The sequence below is a fragment of the Anomaloglossus baeobatrachus genome, chromosome 3 (genome assembly GCF_048569485.1).
Source record: "Anomaloglossus baeobatrachus isolate aAnoBae1 chromosome 3, aAnoBae1.hap1, whole genome shotgun sequence".
Taxonomy (NCBI): domain Eukaryota; kingdom Metazoa; phylum Chordata; class Amphibia; order Anura; family Aromobatidae; genus Anomaloglossus; species Anomaloglossus baeobatrachus.
This window is the reverse complement of record NC_134355.1, coordinates 472,142,541-472,164,815: the sequence shown is the minus strand read 5'-3', so window position 1 is coordinate 472,164,815 and position 22,275 is coordinate 472,142,541. Positions and strand designations below refer to the sequence as shown.

Here is a 22,275-nt window from a genome sequence, read left to right as displayed (position 1 = left end):
TCCCATAGTAATATGCCCACTTTGTCCCTATCCTATAGTAATGTCCCCATCCTATAGTAATGTCCCCATCCTATAGTAATGTCCCAGCCTTGTCCCCATCCCATAGTAATTTGCCCAGCTTGTCCCCATCCAATAGTACTGTCCTCAGCCTTGTCCCCATCCCATAGTAATGTGTCCACCTTGTCCCTATCCTATAGTAATGTCGCCAGCCTTGTCACCATCCTATAGTAATGTGCCCACCTTGTCCCCATCCTATAGTAATGTCCCCAGCCTATAGTAATGTCCCCAGCCTTGTCCCCATCCTATAGTAATGTCCCCAGCCTTGTCCCCATCCTATAGTAATGTGCCCACCTTGTCCCCATCTTATAGTAATGTGCCCATCCTGTAGTAATGTGTCCCATCAATGTCCCCTTTTACTAATCTGACCATGCAGGTCCTATTCTTGTAGTAATGTGCCCTTTCCTGGTCCTCTGCTTGTAGTTATGTCCCATACTGGTCCCTTAATGTGCCGTTCTTCACATACACACACACACACACACACACAAAACAAAAAAAAAACATTCTTCTCACCTGTGCCCTGTTCCCTTGGCTGCCTCATCTCTGCTTCTTGCTGTCTGCAGGCCCGTGCCTTCGTTGATTATCGCGGCCGGTGCAGGGCAGTAGCCACTGTCAGCGCTTTATGTCAGATGATTGTTTTGGCGGCGCTGCGCGCGCAGAGTCGACCTCTCTGTGCACGATGTTTCCAATACAGCAGTTGCCGTCTACCAATCAGAGGTAAGCAGCTGAGGTCAGGCAGTTTCCATTGGAGGAATAGTTGGGCACAGTGGTTGACTCTGAGCGCGCAGCGCTGGCAAAACATTCATCTGACATAAAGCGCAGACAGTGGCTGCGGCCCCTGCACCGGCTATGATTGTCAACAGTGGCATGGGCCTGGGGGCCGCACGAAGCAGCCTGAGGGGCTGCATGCGGCCCGCAGGCTGCGTGTTGAGACCTCTGAGTTAGATGCTTCTAATCAAGTCATTACCTGAATTAAACCAGCTGTCTTAAATTGTCACCTGTATAAAAGACTCCTGACCATAGACTCATTTAATCAGTCAGGCTCTAACCTCTACAACATGGGCAAGACCAAAGAGTTTTCTAAGGATGTCAGGGACAAGATAATAGACCTGCACAAGGCTGGAATGCACTACAAAACCATAAGTAAGACACTGGATGAGAAGGTGACAATGCAATAGTAAGAAAATGGATGAAATACAAAATTAGTGTCAATCGACATCAATTTGGGGCTCCATACAAAACCTCACCTCATTTGGTATCCAGGATCATAAGTAAGGTGAGAGATCAGCCTAAAACTACATGGGGGGGGGACTTGTTAATGATCTCAAGGTAGCTGGGACCACTGTCACCAAGAAAACCATTGGTAACACATTACGCTGTAATGGATTAAAATCCTGCAGTGCCCACAAAGTCCCACTGCTCAAGAAGACATGTGCAGGTCCATCTGAAGTTTGCCAATGAACACCTGTATGATTCTGAGAGTGATTGGTAGAAGGTGCTGTGGTCAGATAAGACAAAAATTGAGCTCTTTGACCTTAACTCAACTCGCTGTGTTTCAAGGAAGAGATATGCTGCCTATGAACCAAAGAATACTGTCCTCACTGTCAAGCATGGAGATGGAAACATTATGTTTTGGGGGTGTTTCCCTGCTAATGGCACAGGACTACTTCACCGCATCAATGGAACAATGGATGGAGCCATGTAACGTAAAATCCTGAGTGACAACCTCCTTCTCTCCACCAGGACATTAAAAGAAATGGGTCATGGCTGGGTCTTCTAGTACAAAAATGACCCAAAGCATACAGTCAAGGCAACAAAGGAGTGGCTCAAAAATAAGCACATTAAGGTCATAGAGTGGCCTAGCCAGTCTCCAGACCTCCCATAGAAAACTTATGGAGGGAGCTGAAGCTTCGAGTTGCCAAGTGACAGCCTCAAAATCTTAATGATTTAGAGATAGAGCTGGACGGACTCGCTCTTTTTGTAAAAAAAATCCGGATCAGGTCCGGAATCCGCCCCCATATAAGTCTGTGGGGATCAGAATCTGTAGATTAAACATGGTGGTGGAAAGGATAGAGGAATGGAAGCGCAAGTGGTGGACTTACCAAGGCTCCAACATGGCTATATGCTGCGCCCAGGCTTCACATTCACTTCCTGGGCCGCTAATTACAGTCAGACGCACAGTCAGACATGCCCCAACCCTAAGTGTCAGCTGACTGCATCCAATCACAGGTGTCAAGACAGCTGGTGGGCGGGGAAAGGAGTGTAACTGAAGAAGCCCATACACTCTAGCATCTACTGTGAGCCTAGAATGTATGGGCTCATTACAGGTTAGTGGGCGTGACTAGCTTGGTTAGTGGATGTGGTGATGTTTCCTCTTGTCCACCATAATCATCCAAGGGGGATTCTCCCCCCCCCCGTTTCTATTATAAACAGCTCCATGCCCATGTGGCCTTAGAAAAAGAATGTTTATTCTGGCTGGAAACATGGACGGCATTTTGAACATGCGCCTATCATGTATCATGTGATAGGGTGCATGTTGAAATGACGCCTTATCTGGAAGGAGCTGGTACACTCCAGCATCTACCAGCAGTATCGTGGTATAAAAAAAAAAAAAAAAAAAAGACTTGGTGCAGGGTCCCCCCGGTATTCTGATACTGAGCACAGATAAAGCCCATGGCTACATCCCCAGCCCTGCGCTTATGTTGGCTATGTATCAAAAGAAGAGGATCCGCGTGCAACTTTTTTAAAATTAATTAATTAATTTATTTAAATAAACAATTTAAAAAACGACATGCGGCTCTCTCCAATTTTGATACCCAGCCAAGATAAAGCCTTAAAGCCCCACATCTGGGGGCTGGTATTCTCAGGCTGGGGAGGCCCAGCCTAAAAATATCAGCCTCAAGTCACCTGGAATTGTCGCATCCATTAGATGCGACAAGCCTGGCGCTTTACCTAGTTCTTTCCGATTGCCCTAGTGTGGTGGCAATCAGTGTAATGAGGGGTTAATAGCAGCCTACAGCTGCTACTATACCCTAGATTAGTTATGGCGGCGTACTCGTATCACTAATCTGTAAGTGTAAAAGTCCAGATCCAAGCAATTTCAAAGGTGCCCAGGTGGCAGGCCCAGACCCGGGATTTTGGGTGTTTGATCCAGATCCGGCACTTGAGAAATTAAAAAAAATAAAGAAAAAATAAAGAAAATAAAAATAAAGCAAGCGCTTCATACGTACTGAGGCTCCGTCATGGCAGCAAACTGCTTCCAGGTCGCGCATTCACTTCTGGTGCTGCGCATTAAGGTCATCGCATATACACTGCTTTCACTGCTTTTCCTGCCCACTGGCCATCCTTGGCTTCTGTGCTTGGTTGCAGTCAGATGAGCCCCCAGCTTGTGTGATGGTGTCTCCCTGCAACCATGCACAGACACTGTCTGCGGGTGACTATCATACTGTAAAAATAAACTAAAACATTTGGTGTTGGATTCCCGAATATTATTATACCCAGCACAGATAAAGCCCATGGCTACAGGCTGCAGCCCCCAGCCCTGCCCTCATCTTGGCTGTGTATCAAAATGAGAGTAACCGCATACGGCTTTTTTTTCGTTATTTAAAATAAATAATTAAAAAAAACAACGTGCTTTCCCCCCCAATTTTGATACCCAGTCAAGATAAAGCCTGACAGGTGGGGGCTGGTATTTTCAGACTCCATGGTTATTGGCCGCCCCGCAGCCTAAAAAATAGCAACCTGCAGCCGCCCCGAAATTGTCGCATCTATTAAATGCAACAAGCCCGACACTTTATCCGTCTCTTTCTGATTGCCCTGGTGCAGTGGCAATCGAGGTAATGAGGGAGTTAGTGGCAGCCCACAGCAGCCACTAAGTCCTGTATTAGTGATGGCAGGGGTCTATGAGACCCCCATCACTAATCTTTAAGTGAAAATAAATAAACACAAACAAAGAAAAAATCCTTTATTTGGAATAAAATACAAAAAACACCCTCTTTCACCACTTTATTAATCCCCCAAACACACCTACAGGTCCGAAGTAATCCACACGAGATTCCATGGTGATTCAGCTCTGCAACATTCAAGTCACAGCGATCAGCCATAGAACATGACTGCCCGCTGTGAGTGCAGAGAATGAATGAGCTGCGCAATGAGCGTTGATGTCAATCAGGTTATTTGCAGTCACAGCTAGAAGTTCCCACAGTCCTTCACCTGTAATTGTAGGTAACCTGACCTCAGGTGAGGTCGTTCACAGACCTGCATCACCTGGCAGAAAACCGCAGGCTTTTTTGCCAAGAAATGCAGAATTGGTGATGACATTTTTACACCATATTCCTGCACTCAATCTACACCTCCTGGCAAACCCCCCCGTTGTTTTAATGCATTGTTTGATGCGTTTTTTTGCTGCGATTTTTGCTGCAGTTTTTTGCCAGGAGGTGCATATTTGGTCCTGATATCGTCTGAACCAGATTTCAGCACCAAATTTGTACCTCCTGGCAGTATAAAAAGTAAAAAAAAAGTTTTTTTGCATTTTTAGGCCAAGGGATGCAAATTTTGTGATGAAATTTTAACACCATATTCCTGCACCCAATCTACAACTCCTTGCAACCCCCCCCCCCTCTGCGATTTTTCCTGTGATTTTCTGCTAGGAGGTGCACATTTGGTGCTGAAATCGTCTGAACCAGATTTCAGCAACAAATTTGCACCTCATGACAGAATAAAAACCTTTGTTTGCATTTTTGAGACAAAAGATGCAAATTTGGTGATGACATTTTTACACCATATTCTTGCACCCAATCTACACCTCTTGGGAAAAACACCACATCACTACCACATGCAGTATGATGCGGTAGTGATGCATGTTTTTGCCAGGAGGTGTAGATTGGGTGCAGGAATATGGTGTTAAAATATCAGCACTAAATTTGCATCCCTTGGCCCAAAAATGCAAAAACAATGTTTTTTTCTGCGAGGATGTGCAAATTTGGTGCTGAAATCTGGTGTAGACGATTTCAACACCAAATGCGCACCTCCTGGCAGAATACCGTGGCAAAAGACTGGCAAAAACCCGCTGCAAAAAGTATGGAAACAAAATTTGTCAAAAAAAAACGCACGTTTTTGCCAGGAGGTGTAGACTGAGTGCAGGAATATGGTGTAAAATTTTCAGCACCAAATCTACATTTCTTGGCAAGAAAACCCCTGTGGTTTTCTGCCAGGAGATGCAGGTCTCACCTGAGGTGAGGTCACTGACTTTACTGAGGTCAAGTTACCTGCTGTTACAGGTGGAGGACCGTGAGAATTTTCAGCTGTGACTGCAAATAACCTGAGTGACGTCATCACTCCTCGCGGCTCAGTCATTGTCTGTCTGCACTCACAGCAGGCAGTCATGTTTTATGGCGCAAACTGTGAGATTCAGATGTAGCAGAGTTGAATCGCTGTGGCATCTCGTGTGGATTACTTTGGACCTGCAAGTGTGTTTCGGGGTTAATAGTTGGGGAAAAAGGGTGTTTTTTGTCTTTTATTACAAATAAAAGATTTTTTCAGTGTCTGTGTTTTACTTTCACTTACAGATTAGTGATGCGGGTGTCATAGACGCCTGCCATCACTAATCTAGGGTTTAGTAGCAGCTGTGGGCTGTTATTAACCCCTGCTATTACCCCGATTGCCACCGCACCAGAGCAACAGGAAGAGCCAGTAAAGCGCCGGGCTTGTCGCATCTAATGGATACGACAATTCCAGGCGGCTGGGGGCTGATATTTTTAGGCTGGGTCTCCCCAACCTTAGAATACCAGCCCCCAGCTGACTTAATCATGGCTAGGTACGGAAATTGGAGGGGACTACATGTCAGGTTTTTTTAATTGTTTATTTAAATTGTTAAAAAAAAAAAAAAAAGCTGCATGCGGTTCTTCTTCTTTTGATACACAGACAAGGTAAGCGCAAGACTGGGTCGGCAGCTTGTATCCATGGGCTTTATCTGTGTTGTGTGTCAGAAGACACGAAGTCTTGGTAAGTATGAAGCGCTTGCTTCATTCTTATTTTCTTTATTTTCTTTTTTTTTTAATTTTAACTTCTCCAGTGCCGAATCCGGATCAAACAACTGGAATTCCGGGCCTGAGCCTGGCACCTGGGCATCTTTGACACCGCGTGGATCCGGACTTTTACAGCCCGGGTCCACCCAGCCCTATTTAGACCAGCCCTATATTGCTCTATGCAAAGAGGAGTGGACCAAAATTCCTCCTGACATGTGCGCAAACCCTATCATCAACTACAAAAAATGTCTCACTGCTGTGCTTGCCAACAAGTGTTTTGCCACCAAGTATTAAGTCTTGTTTGCCAGAGGGATCAAATACTTATTTCTCTTTGCAAAATGCAAATAAGTTTTTATAATTTATACAATGTGATTTTCTGGATTTTATTTTGGATATTCTATTTTTCACTGTTAAAATTAACCTACCCTTAAAATTATAGACTGTTCATGTCTTTGTCACTGGCAAACTTGCAAAATCAGCAAGGGATCAAATAATTATTTCCTTCACTGTAAATGATGAGATGCTCACCTTTATTGTTAAGATTTTGTAATTTAGAGCTCTAAAAATACTAAAAGAAAAACAGTTATCTACAATTAGTAGCTACTGATTAAAGGGGCTGTCTCCTTTGAGAAAATATTGGTGACTGGCTACAGTTTATGTTTCAAACAAAAAAACCCCGCTAAATACTTGCTGTACCCTGGTCCAACGCTAAATCTCTGGTGCTGCTCCTGGAGTCCAATATTTGCTGTGGGGCTGACATTACTTACATTGATAGCGTAGCAGACAATCGGGAACTCAGCAGCTCTGAGGGGGATGTACCGTCTACATGGGCTGAGCTTACTGTCTGCCATGCTATACTGTCTGACATGCTATTGATGTGATGTGCACCCAATACTGGACACCAGGAGAAGCACCAGTGACTCCACACTGGATCTAGAGACGGTGAGTAATAAGCTGTTAGTTTTTGTGTGTAACAAACTATAGACGAAGACGAAGATTTTCTGAAAAGAAACAACCTCTTTTTGTCCATTCTATCTTCTCGGGTTGATTATATTAACATTGCTTTACAAGGGACTGCTGATAATTCTTTGGCTTTGTGATCTTTTTTTGTTTCTATGGTAACAAATGTTAAATCACATAAAAGCCTTATATGTAATATATGTTTTCAAAATTGTGTACTTGTTGCTTATGGCAGCAGTGTTTTACGCACACGGGAAAACAAAATGGCGGAGTCTAATGCGATATTCACAGCAAGTGAGAGCAGAGGAGGGATAAAATTCTTTTTTCTGCAAGGAAAGTCTGAAGGATATTCATGGTAATATGTCGCAAACATTGGGGATCAATGCCCTTCATATTCCACAGTTAAGAACTGTGTTGCCAAATTTAAACGGGCCACTTTAGCACCAATGATGAGGGACGTCCTGGAGAGTGGTTGTTGTTCCAGAGATCGTAGATGCTGTGGGTTATCCATGAACATTTGGACATGAGGAAGCTATCTGCAAAGTGGGTCCCCAAATGTTTGACAACAGATCAGAGAAGCATGGGAGTGAAAACTTCCCGGTCCATTTGTCAGCGTTTCCGAACTAATAAGAACTTCCTGGATTGACTGGTCACTGTGGATGAGACCTAGATTTATTTGTATGACCCAGAAAATAAGAAGCAGTCAAAAGAGTAGAGGCACAGTGGTTCTCCTCGTCCAAAGAAGTTCAGGGTGCAAAAATCAGCCACTAAGGTAATAGCGTCTGTGTTCTGGGATAAGGAGGGAATGCTGCTAGTTGATTACCTTCAAAAGGGTTCCACCATCAATGCAAGGTATTACATTGAACTTTTGGACTAATTGAAGGCAGCTCTGAAGTCCAAAAGGCGCAGCAAGTTGTCCAAAGGAATCTTGTTTCTGCAAGACAATGTCTCTGCTCACACTGCATAAGCGACCATGGTAAAGCAGGCTGAGCTGGGCTTCCAGTTGGTTGACCACCCACCTTATTCACCAGATCTAGCTCCCTCCGACTATCATCTGTTTCAAAACCTGAAGAAACACATCAAAGGTACCAAATTTCACACCATTTCTGATGCCATGGCTGCTACGGATGCCTGGTTTGAGGCACAACCATAATCCTTCTTTTTACTAGGCTTACAGAACTTGGAATACCGATGTAAGAAGTGTGTTGACATCAGTGGAGAGTATGTGGAATAAATGTAAAGTTTCATCATCCTATCTCGTTTTTTTCTGGGCAACGCCAAAGACTTAGCAGCCCCTCGTATTCTTGCACTCCAAGGCAGTAAACGTCTAGATTATGTTGCCTAGTTAAGTCAATTTTTACATATGGTATTTTTTTAAATTTCTGTAAAAGGTCAATGCTGATAAGTGGTTACCATAGTTATCATGGAGGTGATATAGTCTTGCAATTAGTGATGTCTAGAGTAGTGAAGAGGTCGTACATTGATCATGGTATTATTCATGTCTTTACAAACCACTGACACAATTGTTTGGTGAGAAGTACCTTTTTAGACTTGCCCACTTGAGAGCTATTTATATCTGCACTGAGGGCCAGTTGTTAACAGATCTAATTCTCAGGCCAACATGTCCATTCAGGCACTCCTCTGTTCTCCCACATCTTATGTGTTGTATTTTTCCAGAGACGCTGTTACCTAGAAGTCAAGGGACCTGTCATAGACTGTCAGCGGCAGTTCTTCTTGAGTACTCCGTGTTTATCCAGATGAGGTCTAGAATTCTTTGAACCTTCTGACTTCCACCATACTTTGTCTAATTGCAGGAAAGATTGTAATACAGTATGAGGCTGCCAGTTTAGTAACTGATACCTCCAGAAAACATCTATTGCTTTTCAACATCTCCCATAGCTCCTTGTTGCTTTGTTTTGTATGGCACTTTAGATGGAATTAAAACTGGCCATACACTTAAGCCCCCCCATACACCTTACATGACTGTCGGCAAAGTGTTGGTTCGGCTCATTGTCTGGCAGGTAGTTATCTTAATTGTCTCTACAATACACAGGAGCACTCTGTGTGACTGCAGACTTGTGAATCCTCACATTGCACTGTTAGAATTCCCAGGTGCTGGCCGTGGAAACAAGTTGGCATGTGATCACATGTATGCAATATGCATACTTTTTGCCACATTCCGACTAGACTTGCATGGTCTCCCAGAATTGACTTGTATTGAGCGAAGCCGTGCATGTCTAGTGGGAATGTAGCTGAAAGTATGCATATCACATACTTGTGGTCACATGATCTCTCGGTCTGCCGACACTGGAGAATTGTCACAGTGCACAAGTCTGCAGTCCGAGAGTGACTGCAGACTTTCACAAAAAACCTGGACAACCCCTTTAAGATATATCTCTGACATCACCTTAACATTTATCTCGAGTTCCTTGATTCTCACTGAGTTTGAGCACTTCATTTTCTCTAAGAAAAGGGAAGAGTCACATTACGCTGGTAGATATTTTTCCAACACTATTGATACTGTATCTTCTGATCATCTGATACTCTTGATAGTTTACTATACATAGCTCATTTATTGAACCATTCATGACCAGATCAAGTTGCCATAAAATGTGACTATTCAGGGAAATGCTCAAGGTTAACATGTATCTTTGTAGGATGATTATTAACATTTAGTGGATTATGATTTTATTTTAATGTCTACATTATGGGAATACATTTATAGCTTGTCCTCATAATAATTTTATATGCACTGAAATCACAATTTTCAAAATGGATAGTAGTTACTATTGTTGGTGTAACAATTATTTAGGAATTCTTGGGGAATATGGCTTGTTACAGTAGCACCTGATTTTTTTGGCCTATTACGGTATTTACCATATTATTTCTTTTCTTTCTGACGATCGTTCTCCTCCCAAAACCATTTTAGTTTAAAGTAGAAATGGAAGAACAGCACTCCTGGAGATATGATTGGTGCCAGGATAGGGTCCAACTCCGTAAAATGAAATGAAAGAATCCGGCACTCAAATGTATTGGATGAAACAAAAAGATCCCTTTAATGGGCCGCACCATGCAAAGTGTATAAACTAATATGACGTTTCTGTCTCACCGACCTTTATCAAAAAATACTCTAAAGAAGAACAAAGAAAAAAGAAAAAATACAAAAAAATCATAACTAAAGACATGATACAGAAATGAAATTACATATGAAAACAAGGAGTGAACAGAAAAAAGCCACTAGGTGGCATTACGTACAATAATGTAAGCTGTATAATGAAATTTGTAAAAGAACCACAGCATATGGGGAAAAAAATTACATAAACAGAAAAGAGGGCACTAGGTGTCAGTACGAATAACAACAAATGCATAGTGAACATGGTGTATATGAGTTTTAGAAACATAAATCTCATGAAGGACATCAAAAACACAGTGTTCTGTAATGACTGGAAGGTGATACCCTCTTGAAATATCCAGAAAGAAATATGGAGTGTCCACATGATGTACGGGGCAAATACTAGAAAATATGAGCAGTATATCATGTGACTGCTTATATTTTCTAGTATTTGCCCCATGTTCACTATGCATTTGATGTTGTTATTCATACTAAAAATATACTATGACTAGAAAAGAGCAGCTGAAATTATGTACAATTTTTTTTTCTCTTACCCATTTTGATCTCAACAGATTTAAAATGCAGTAAAATCGTTAAAGGACTTGACATTGCATTTGTCCCTGACAGTGTGTCCCTGATGCTGCAGTGATCACTTGCGTTTTCTAATGTAACCGTGCACTGCGACATTAGGATGTAGTAGAACCAGGATTGTCATCAGACATCGTGTGGATTATGTCAGACCTGCAGGGGTGTTTTGGAGGTTAATAAGTTGGAGAAAGTGAGTGTTTTTCTCTGTGATTTTTGTTTATTTTTTTTATGTACACGATTAATAATGGGGGTCTGTTAAACCTCTCCCCATTGCTAACCTTGGGCTTGATGACGGCAGTGTTTTGTTGACAAATTACAGCTGTCATTAACCCCTTTTATTAGCCCAATTGCCACTACCACTGCAATGCAATTGGGATGAGTCTGGTATAGCGCCAGAATTGACTCATTTAATAACCATGAGGCTCCCTAGCCTGAGAATATCAGCCCGCAGCTGTCTGCTTTATCTTGGCTGCGTATCAAAATTGGAGGGGCACACACATCGTTTTTTTAATTACAGTACTTATTTAGATCATTTTAAAAAGCCACATGGGGTCGCTCATTTTGAAACACAGCAAAGATAACACAAACAGCTGGGGGCTCCATCTGTCTGCTTTATCTGCATGGGTATCAACATACAGGGGACCCTAAGCCATTTTTTCCAATTACCATATTTTCGGATTATAAGACGCACTTTTCCTCTCAAAAATTTGGGAGGAAAGTGAGGGGTGCATTTTATATTCTGAATGTAGCTTACCAGGGGTGGTGGAAAGGGGTCACAGGATTTGCTTTTTTTCCTTTCTTTAATTTTTCCTTTTATCTGGGTGGCAGAGACAGCTTTTTGATTATATAGTCAAAACCTGCTGACAGAATCCCTTTGCATAAATGAATAATTGAAATTGTAAACAATAGTATTACAGGTAATACATTGTATTGTGTTGGTTCTTTGTGTATAAAATTGTTTGCCAGACTGGTTCATGTGGGTATAATAGGGAGTGTTGTGTTGATTGAATCCTCATCTACAGTGTAGACATGGACTTGTTCCAGGAAAAAGGTACATGTTTATGAAGGTGTTTTCTTCTTATTCGCTGTTAATGAAAATTTGTAGGAAAGTTGTTCAATAAAAAAATTCGATTACAAAAGTATTCATTCTATTGCATTCCTCTGTTTTGTATTTTTTTTTCAGATCTTGAAATAGATGCAGATTTCAACAGTAATGATTATGAGCTTGAAGATGAAGCCAAACTTGTTATATTTCCAGATCACTTTGAAATTGCCATACCTAATATAGAAGAACTCCCAGCCTTGGTTAGTACCTTTTGGATATGGTATTTATGAAGTATTGCACAAATTTCTGAAAAAATATTTAATTTTTCTGTAAGTGTATATTAAGGCCTAAGACACATGGTGAGAAAAACAGTGCGAGTGGAGTGCGATAAAACATCGCATTCCACTCGGACCAATTTTAGCCTAAAGGGTACTTCACACGCTGCGATCTCGCTAGCGAGATCACTAGTGAGCGTACCCGCCCCTGTCGGTTGTGCGTGACGGGCAAATCGCTGCCCGTGGCGCACAACATCGCTCGGACCCGTCACACTACTTACCTGCCTAGCGACGTCGCTGTGACCGGCGAACTGCCTCCTTTCTAAGGGGGCGGTTTGTTCGGCGTCACAGCGACGTCACTAAGCGGCTGCCCAATAGAAGCGGAGGGACGGAGATGAGTGGGACGAACATCCCGCCCACCACCTTCCTTCCTCATTGTGGGCGGCCACAGGTAAGGTGAGGTTCCTCGTTCCTGCGGTGTCACACATACCGATGTGTGCTGCCGCAGGAACGACGAAAAACCTGCGTCCTGCAACAGCAACGATATTTGGGAAATGGACAGCGTGTCAACGATCAACGATAAGGTGAGTATTTTTGATCGTTAGCGGTCGCTTGTACGTGTCACACGCAACGACGTCGCTAACGAGAACAGATGTGCGTCACGAATTCTGTGACCCCCAACGACATCTCGTTAGCGATGTTGTTGCGTGTAAAGCGGCCCTAAGTGTCAGCGCACATGAGCGATTATTTTCTCAGCCCTAATCGGACCGAGAAAACAATCGCAGCATGCTGCAATTGTAATGCGAGACTCTTTCTCTCGCACCCATTCATGTGTATGGGGCCAGAGAAAAATCGTACTGCACTCGCAGTACACCGGTGTACTGCGAGTGCAGAGCGAGAATCGCAATAGCCGGATATGGAGGAGAGAGGGAGATAAATCCCTCCCTCCCTTCCGCAGAGCCGGCCCGCATCCCGCAGCTGAGGTCTGCTCGCACAGTCGGACCTCAGTCGCAGGAAGACTAGCATGACACTTGGCTCTGCTGTACTGCCAGCGAGAGCCGAAAGTCATGCGAGGATCGCACTAGTGCCCCGTGTGGCCCCGGCCTTATGTGTTCTCTCCAGGTGTAGTGTGTGTGGATTTTGTTTTTCCTTAAATTCATTGCAGTTCCTCCTGGTGTGTGTTATGGTCTGCAGCACTGACAGCACATTGATAACTGCGGACAATCAGTGAGCTCATGGCTCTGCCTGAGAAGTTGGCACAAATCAATCAGAGCCACTATGTTTAATGTTTGGCTGCAGCGAGAACGATAAGACATCAGCACTTCAACAAAAACAGACATCAGGGGCAGTGGTGGAGACTCAGCGCTAGACTCATGCGCTAGCCCCCGTTTGTTGTTTTTTTGTAAACAAAACAAAGAAGGGATTCCTGAAACCATAAAAACATCTTTAACCCTAGAACGCATACCTGGGGCCTTGCAGGCCTGCTAGGTTACTTGTTTTCTATTTTCTACAAGATTACTTTAGTTAGAATTTTGAAACTTTAGGTATCCTCAGGTATATAGTTGTTAGTAATTTCCAGTTGTTCATATATTTTTATGTTATAGGCATTTCAGTAAAACAACTCTTTTTTGGGACTACCCCATATTCACATACCTTGGGCCTTTTAGGCCTGTACTTGGTTTACATGTGATCCTCAGTATTTTTGTCTGTACTGTTGCTGGGGAAGACTTTGTCTTTATCTTGTCTTACTTTGTCTTTGAACTTTTGATGCCTACCATGATCGAGCGAAACAACACAAAATGCTTACCAAGGCAAATTACGGAAGCTATGATCCGATGTGGTATACATTTTCAGGAACATCTAAAGCCAAGAGAAAAAAAAAGAAAGCGCTGTTATATTTATCCAGCAAAGAAGAGAAGGAAATCTGAGCATTTCTGTGCTACTTGTGGACAAAATGTGTGCAAGGAACCTTCTTCTGAAAAAATAACATGTGAACATTTTTGGGATAATCAGTAATGTTGAAAAGGAAAGTTTTTGAAAAGAAATATTCCTGCACCATGTTTACTACAGCTTTTATATAAAAAACTTTTAGACAAAAAAAATCGTTTTATATATATATATATATATATATATATATATCTATATATATACCGTATTTTTCACTTTATAAGACGCACTTTTGTTCCCCCAAATTTTGGGGGAAAGTAGGGGGTGCGCCTTATAATCCGAATATACGGGAGGGGGGGTGTATATATATACAGAGTCCAGTGAAGGTGCAGGCAGCTCTGGAGCGGTGCTGGGGGCTGCTGGGGGTAGGGAGAGCTGGGAGCGGCAGCGTTTGATCTCCTGCTCCCGCTCATATAATATGTACAGCTGCTGTCCATCAGAAGCGTGGTGCTGAAACTGCATCGCGCTGATGGGCTGGGGGAGCTGTGCATATTATCTGCCTGTGCTTACCTTTGATTGCACAGGATCCCCCCTCCCCCTGTGTTAGATATGGCCCCCATGCTGCTGCCCATAGTAAAATAATAAACTCTTTACTCACCTCCTCCAGCGTGTCTGCCCGGTCTCCCTCCTGCTGCTGTGATTAGGAACGCAGAGATAACTCTCTGCTGTCTCGATCACATGACCTGCACTAGAACCAGGAAGTAGGAAGTGCAGGAGACAGGAGGAGCTCAACCCCGAGGAGAGAGACACAAGACAAGACAGTGCTGCAGAAGGTAAGGAAAGCGTTTATTTTACTAAAAGCAGCAACATGGGGGCGATATGTAACAGAGGGTGATGTGTGCCTGCCACAGTGGGCCTGTCTGCCTGCCACAGAGGGCCTGTCTGCCTGCCACAGTGGGCCTGTCTGCCTGCCACAGTGGGCCTGTCTGCCTGCCACAGTTGGCCTGTCTGCCTGCCACAGTGGGCCTGTCTGCCTGCCACAGTGGGCCTGTCTGCCTGCAAGAGTGGGCCTGTATACCAGCCACAGTGGGCCTGTATGCCAGCCACAGTGGGCCTGTATGCCAGCCACAGTGGGCCTGTGTGCCAGCCACAGTGGACCTGTGTGCCAGCCAGAGTGGGCCTGTGTGCCAGCCACAGGGGCCGTGTGCCAGCCATAGAGGATGTGTGCCAGCCATAGGGGAAATGTGGCATCACTGGGAGACGTGTTCAATATAAGGTTGGCCATATCCAGATTAAGGGGGCTAATTTTAGGATGAGGGGGCTATGAGGGACATATACCCTATATTATTTGTTAGACGGACACTGGCATTATAAGACGGACCCCAATTATTAAAAAATTCTTTATTCCTTCACCAAATTTGGGGGTGCGTCTTATAATCAGGTGCGTCTTATAAAGCGAAAAATACGGTGTATATATATATATATATATATATATATATATATATATACACATATACAGTGCCTACAAGTAGTATTCAACCCCCTGCAGATTTAGCAGGTTTACACATTCGGAATTAACTTGGCATTGTGACATTTGGACTGTAGATCAGCCTGGAAGTGTGAAATGCACTGCAGCAAAAAAGAATGTTATTTCTTTTTTTTTTTTTTTTAAATTGTGAAAAGTTTATTCAGAGGGTCATTTATTATTCAACCCCTCAAACCACCAGAATTCTGTTTGGTTCCCCTAAAGTATTAAGAAGTATTTCAGGCACAAAGAACAATGAGCTTCACATGTTTGGATTAATTATCTCTTTTTCCAGCCTTTTCTGACTAATTAAGACCCTCCCCAAACTTGTGAACAGCACTCATACTTGGTCAACATGGGAAAGACAAAGGAGCATTCCAAGGCCATCAGAGACAAGATCGTGAAGGGTCACAAGGCTGGCAAGGGGTACAAAACCCTTTCCAAGGAGTTGGGCCTACCTGTCTCCACTGTTGGGAGCATCATCCGGAAGTGGAAGGCTTATGGAACTACTGTTAGCCTTCCACGGCCTGGACAGCCTTTGAAAGTTTCCACCCGTGCCGAGGCCAGGCTTGTCCGAAGAGTCCGAAGAGCTAACCCAAGGACAACAAGGAAGGAGCTCCGGGAAGATCTCATGGCAGTGGGGACATTGGTTTCAGTCAATACCATAAGTAACGTACTCCACCGCAATGGTCTCCGTTCCAGACGAGCCCGTAAGGTACCTTTACTTTTAAAGCGTCATGTCAAGGCTCGTCTACAGTTTGCTCATCATCACTTGGAGGAGTCTGAGACAGACTGGTTCAAGGTTCTCTGGTCTGATGAGACCAAGATCGAGATCTTTGGTGCCAACCACACACGTGACGTTTGGAGACTGGATAGCACTGCATACGACCCCAAGAATACCATCCCTACAGTCAAGCATGGTGGTGGCAGCATCTTGCTGTGGGGCTGTTTCTCAGCCAAGGGACCTGGCCATCTGGTCCGCATCCATGGGAAGATGGATAGCACGGCCTACCTGGAGATTTTGGCAAGAACCTCCCCTCCTCCATCAAGGATCTTAAGATGGGTCGTCATTTCATCTTCCAACAAGACAACGACCCAAAGCACACAGCCAAGAAAACCAAGGCCTGGTTCAAGAGGGAAAAAATCAAGGTGTTGCAGTGGCCTAGTCAGTCTCCTGACCTTAACCCAATTGAAAACTTGTGGAAGGAGCTCAAGATTAAAGTCCACATGAGACACCCAAAGAACCTAGATAACTTGGAGAAGATCTGCATGGAGAAGTGGGCCAAGATAACTCCAGAGACCTGTGCCGGCCTGATCAGGTCTTATAAAAGACGATTATTAGCTGTAATTGCAAACAAGGGTTATTCCACAAAATATTAAACCTAGGGGTTGAATAATAATTGACCCACACTTTTATGTTGAAAATTTATTAAAATTTAACTGAGCAACATAACTTGTTGGTTTGTAAGATTTATGCATCTGTTAATAAATCCTGCTCTTGTTTGAAGTTTGCAGGCTCTAACTTATTTGCATCTTATCAAACCTGCTAAATCTGCAGGGGCTTGAATACTACTTGTAGGCACTGTATATATAAAAAAGAATTATATAGAATGCATACATTGGGTGTTTTAAGCTGGTGTAATTACCGTATTTTTTGGACTATAAGACGCACCGGACAATAAGACGCACCCTTGTTTTAGAGGAGGAAAAAATAGAAAAAAAAATTAAAGTAAAAGAATGTGGTCATGACACACTGTTATTTTACTGCTGACAGTGTTACTGAGGTAATAATATCCCCAAATTCTGTCCTCATATCCTCCATTCTGGGTACCTTCCAGGTATATATGGCCCCCATCGTGGAATATGTATGTTCCCCATCATTATATGTGTGATCCTCCAATCTGGTGTGTGTGTGTGTACATAGTCATATAGTGTGTGTGTGTGTGTATATATATATATATATATATATATATATATATATATATATATATATAATATGATCCAACCCCATCATACAGTAATGCCTATACTATGTTATTTGTTGCCTTACTTTTACTGATGTGATGCTCACCATGCTTCAGTTTGGTCCTGGCATTACAAACAAAGTCTCCTATATCTCAAGGACCTGCAGTGATGTAATGAAGAGGCGGGCACTGTGCTGTTCTGTGCTGCTCTGGCCCACCCCTCTGCATTACATCACTGTAGGTCCTTGTCAGCTACGGGAGACTGTTTCTAGTGCAGAGGAAGGATCAAAGTGAAAGTAATTTGAGCCCTCAGCACAGAGACTGCGGGCTGTGCTGTGAAGGTATGCCATGCTCTGGCCCGGACACTGCAGTGATCTGCACTTCCCCCGGGCCAGACATGACTGCAGCGGCACCCTGCTCCTGCCTCCTAAACAGCGGAGACACAGTCTCCCCAGCCTCTGCAGGAAGCCAGGGGCTGGAGCTCCCACATGTGGCCGCTGTTTACATTCAACAAGTATTCATTAGCTGCTCCTCACACCCGCTGACTGCAGAGAGAGGTGGGCGGGGAGCAGCTAATGAATATTCGTTTACTTTAGGCTAGCGCCACACATCCGTGCCTCCGGTACGTGTTTGGCATTTTTTACACGTACCGGCGGCACGGAGACACGTTAACCAATGCTACCCTATTGTAGCAGGCACACACACGTAAAACCACACGGAACGTGTGTCCGTGTGCGTTTGTACGTGTGTGCGTTTTTCAAAGCGCTGACATGTCAGTGTTTTCTCCCGCAGCACGGGTGTCACACGGCCCGCACCCGTACCACACGGGTGTAGTGTGGATGCGGTCCCGTGTGACACGCGCCGGAGAAAACACACATGTCAGTGAAAAAAAAACAAAACATTAACTCACCTTCTCCAGCCCTCCTGTCTCTGCCGCTGCTGCCTCTTGCTGCCGACCGCCGCTCATTATTCTCATTGAATATTCACTTCACTGCCTGGCAGCAGCAGCAGCGGGGAGACGGGAGGGCTGGAGACCGAGGATCAGCACCACGGACAGCAGCGCGGACAGCAGGAAGGACCAGGTGAGTATGATAATTACCGGTTCTACGTGTGCTATCACGGATAGCACACGTAGAACACACGTGTCACGCACGTACCAGAGACACGTACTTACCTGCACGCAACACGCAGGGGAAATACGTGTCTCTCGGCACGTGCGTGAATTTCACGTGAGTGTGGCAGAAGCCTTAAGCAGCGGGCACACGTGGTTTCTCCAGCCGCCGGCATCCTGCAGCAGCGACCCTCCCTGCCTCCTATGATCCCACTGCATAGCGCTGACTCCCCACAGCTCCCTACCCCGCAGCTTCAGACCATAAGACGCACCCCACACTTTCCTCCCAAATGTGGAGGAAAAAAAGTGCGTCTTATGGTCCGAAAAATACGGTACTTTTTTTTTTTATGCACATAATTATAATGTTTTGAAATATTCACATCTCAAATAAACTTTGAAAAGTATTTGTATTTGAGTTACTCCATGTTATTTGCCCACAGGCTTAAAAGGCCCCAGGTATGTGAAAGTGTAGATTTCTATGCTTGCGCGTTCTAGGGTTAAACCTTGAAGACCCTGCATAATCAGGATGTCACAAATACAAATAACAATGATAAAGCAGATTTTGCATTAATGATCAATCTAGTCAGTTACAAATATATACATTCCAATAACCTTTCTCTCGCATTAATACTTTCTGTTATTACAAACTTTTAACCATAAATACATGTGGCAGGATTTCTTTAAGAGTTCAATTAATTGGAACTAAGTGGCACAAGCTGAAAATATGAAGAACGTGAACAGCAGGGAAAAGAGGTCACAAAAATGATCGCAGCAATTACAAAAAATGAAAATTTAGTGTAACCTCTAAAAGCAAGTCTAAAGCCTGCTTTACACGTTGCAATTTCGCATACGCTATAGTATGCGATTTGCAACGCCCCCATCGTATGTGCGGCACGTTCAATTTGTTGAACGTGCCGCACAAACGATTAACCCCTGTCACACGTACTTACCTTCCATACGACCTCGATGTGGGCGGCGAATGCCCACTTCCTGGAGTGGGAGGGACGTTCGGCGTCACATCGACGTCACGCGGCAGCCGGCCAATAGAAGCGGAGGGGCAGAGCTGAGCGGGACGTAAACATCCTGCCCACCTCCTTCCTTCCGCATTGTGGGCCAGGAGCCGCAGGACGCAGGTAAGATCTGTTCATCGTTCCCGGGGTGTCACACGCTGCGATGTGTCCTACCCCGGGAACGTTGAACAATCTGACGTTCAATTCTAGAGAAAGGTACGACGTCTATGCGATGAACGTTTTAACGTTCAATCGCAATCGCACGTACCTGGCACACACTGCAATGTACCTTACGATGCCGGATGTGCGTCACTTATGACGTGACCCCGCCGACACATTGTAAGATACATTGCAGCGTGTAAAGCGGGCTTTAGGAACGTTACTTGGTAATCTTGTGCTCATCTTAGGTATTTGTCTTTCCATGAAAAGAACCTTTCGCACTGTTCTCCTGATGCCTTCTTGATCACTCCAGAGCACAGCCTCAGTCTATTCCCAATCTTCTTTACACAAATTTTGTCAGATGAAAGGAAAACTCAGGACATTATCATAATCACATTATCGATAGAAATATGATGAAAAAATAAAAATAACATTTCCTAAACATCTCAATGTATTCAGCATCAAGTATGGACACAATGCACTAAGATACATGCTCTTACATGCCTTTGCATTGGTTATTATTGGTTGTCTTAAGAATGTTCTGCCACACTGAATGCACATGGGCTTCCAAATCATCTAGATCCACTGCTGGCAGCTCCCTTTCTAATTGCTGACCAATGTTGTCAGAGATGTGCAGGATGGGAGACAAGGCCATAACAACACAGTAATAGGATGAGCAAAATGTGGCCTGACGCCATGTTGAAAACCGGCCCCTGTGACACATTCAAGAAATGGCAATACCACTGGTTCCACAAGCAAATCAATGTACTATCAAGCTGTCAGTGTACCTGGAGTAAAGATTACAATTGTAAGCAACTTACGCCATAATCCCAGGAGTAGGGCTGATGTGACGTTCCCTCATGAAGATATCTTCAAGGCGCTGCCTATGTGGTCTCCAGACCAATCTGCTACTAACATTGCATCTACGACAAAAGTTGGGCTCATTCCTGAAGAGGACAGACCTCATTGCCATCTTGCTCTACATCATGATAGCCTTTGAGAGTAGTGACATAAGATCAATGAAGGCACAATTTGTGTGTCTTTTTTTTTTAAAGCACCACTCCAGTGTTTTTTTATTTCATCTCTGGAGTGGTGCTTTAACATTTTCTCTATATATAAGGGTAAATGTCATGTGTAAATGATATCAATCATTACTATGCAAATGAATAACAACGTATGTGAATTTTGAATGGCCATTTCTCTTTTCGGGCAGGTAACAATAGCTTGTGATGCTGTTCTGAATTCCAAGTCCCCATACAGAAAACTTGAACAGGAGTCATGGGAGGAAGACTTACAAGTGTCAAAGTTTGCAAATAACCTGGTACAGATAGACAATGGTGTACGGATCCCCCCTAGGTAAATGATTGAGAATTAATGTAGAATGGGTCTAAGGCTATGTGCGCACTAGAGCTTTTTACCCGCGGATTTACCCGCGGATTTGCCGCGGAAATTTCTTGAGAAATGTCTGCAATCTTTGTGCAGACATTTCCCAGCAATTTCTATGGCAAAAAAAAAAGCTGTGCGCACTTGTGCGGATTTTTCTCAAGAAATTTCCGCACGCAGAATTTCTCGAGAAACTTTCTCGAGAAAATGAACATGTCCATTATTTCTGCAGGTACCCTGCGGATTTCTGCAGTACAGCCTGCAAAAATCCGCAGGGAACCACCCGCGGGAAAATCGCGGCAATTCCGCGGCTATTCCGTGGCAAATCCGCGTCAAATCCGCATGCGGATTTGGTGCAGATTTTTTCCGGAGGTCCGGAAATCTTTCACTCCCAGAAGTTTCTCGAGAAATTTTCTTGAGAAACTTCACATTTCTAGTGCGCACATAGCCTAATAATGGAATCCACTGTGTGTATGTAGATGGGCGCGGGAAGGGATGGTGCCATGTCTGATTGTCAAATTCATATCATCCTAACCACGTGACGTTTTTGGAATTGATCTGCAGTGGCTGGAAATGTGCTAAATGTGAACTACGAGAAAACCTGTGGCTTAACCTGACAGATGGTTCAGTCTTGTGTGGAAGATGGTTTTGCTCAGGCAGCGGTGGGAATGGTCATGCCTTGGAGCACCACAAGCAGATGGGCTATCCTTTGGCGGTCAAACTAGGAACTATTACACCAGATGGAGCAGGTAAGTGGAAATCAATACATAGAATAAACCTGATGTAACAGAATTTGACTGTTGAAAATAAAGCAATGGTGCTGTTAAAGGGACTAAGGTAAGGCTTGGTTGCCAACTTAGTGAAGCTGGACCCCATATCGTCAGTCTAAGGCCCCAATCCATCAAACCATTTTCAACAGTTATTTTGCGTAAAACAGCTTATAATAATGCAAAAGGTTTGTGTAACTCATAGCTGTGCAGACATTTGTGAATGTTGGTGTTTTACGCATTACCAGCCAACTCTGTCCCCTTTTTAAAAAGTGGGCTCTGTTCGAGCAGTTTCTGGTGCACAGCAATTGAAAGTTGGGCAAAATTATTGAGAGGCATACAGTGCTGGCCAAAAGTAATGGCACCCCTGCAATTCTGTCAGATAATACTCAGTATCTTCTTGAAA

The 22,275-nt window shown here is 43.9% G+C and overlaps 1 protein-coding gene across 1 annotated transcript in view; it reads left to right on the top strand.

Moving 5' to 3' along the window:
* The window catches only part of USP13 (ubiquitin specific peptidase 13), a 203,265-nt gene that overhangs the window by 99,421 nt on the left and 81,569 nt on the right, over positions 1-22,275 (top strand). The window contains exons 4-6 of the mRNA XM_075340593.1: positions 11,927-12,048; positions 20,933-21,075; positions 21,667-21,851. Coding sequence (XP_075196708.1) covers positions 11,927-12,048; positions 20,933-21,075; positions 21,667-21,851 — 450 coding nt within the window. The remainder of the gene's footprint in view (positions 1-11,926; positions 12,049-20,932; positions 21,076-21,666; positions 21,852-22,275) is intronic.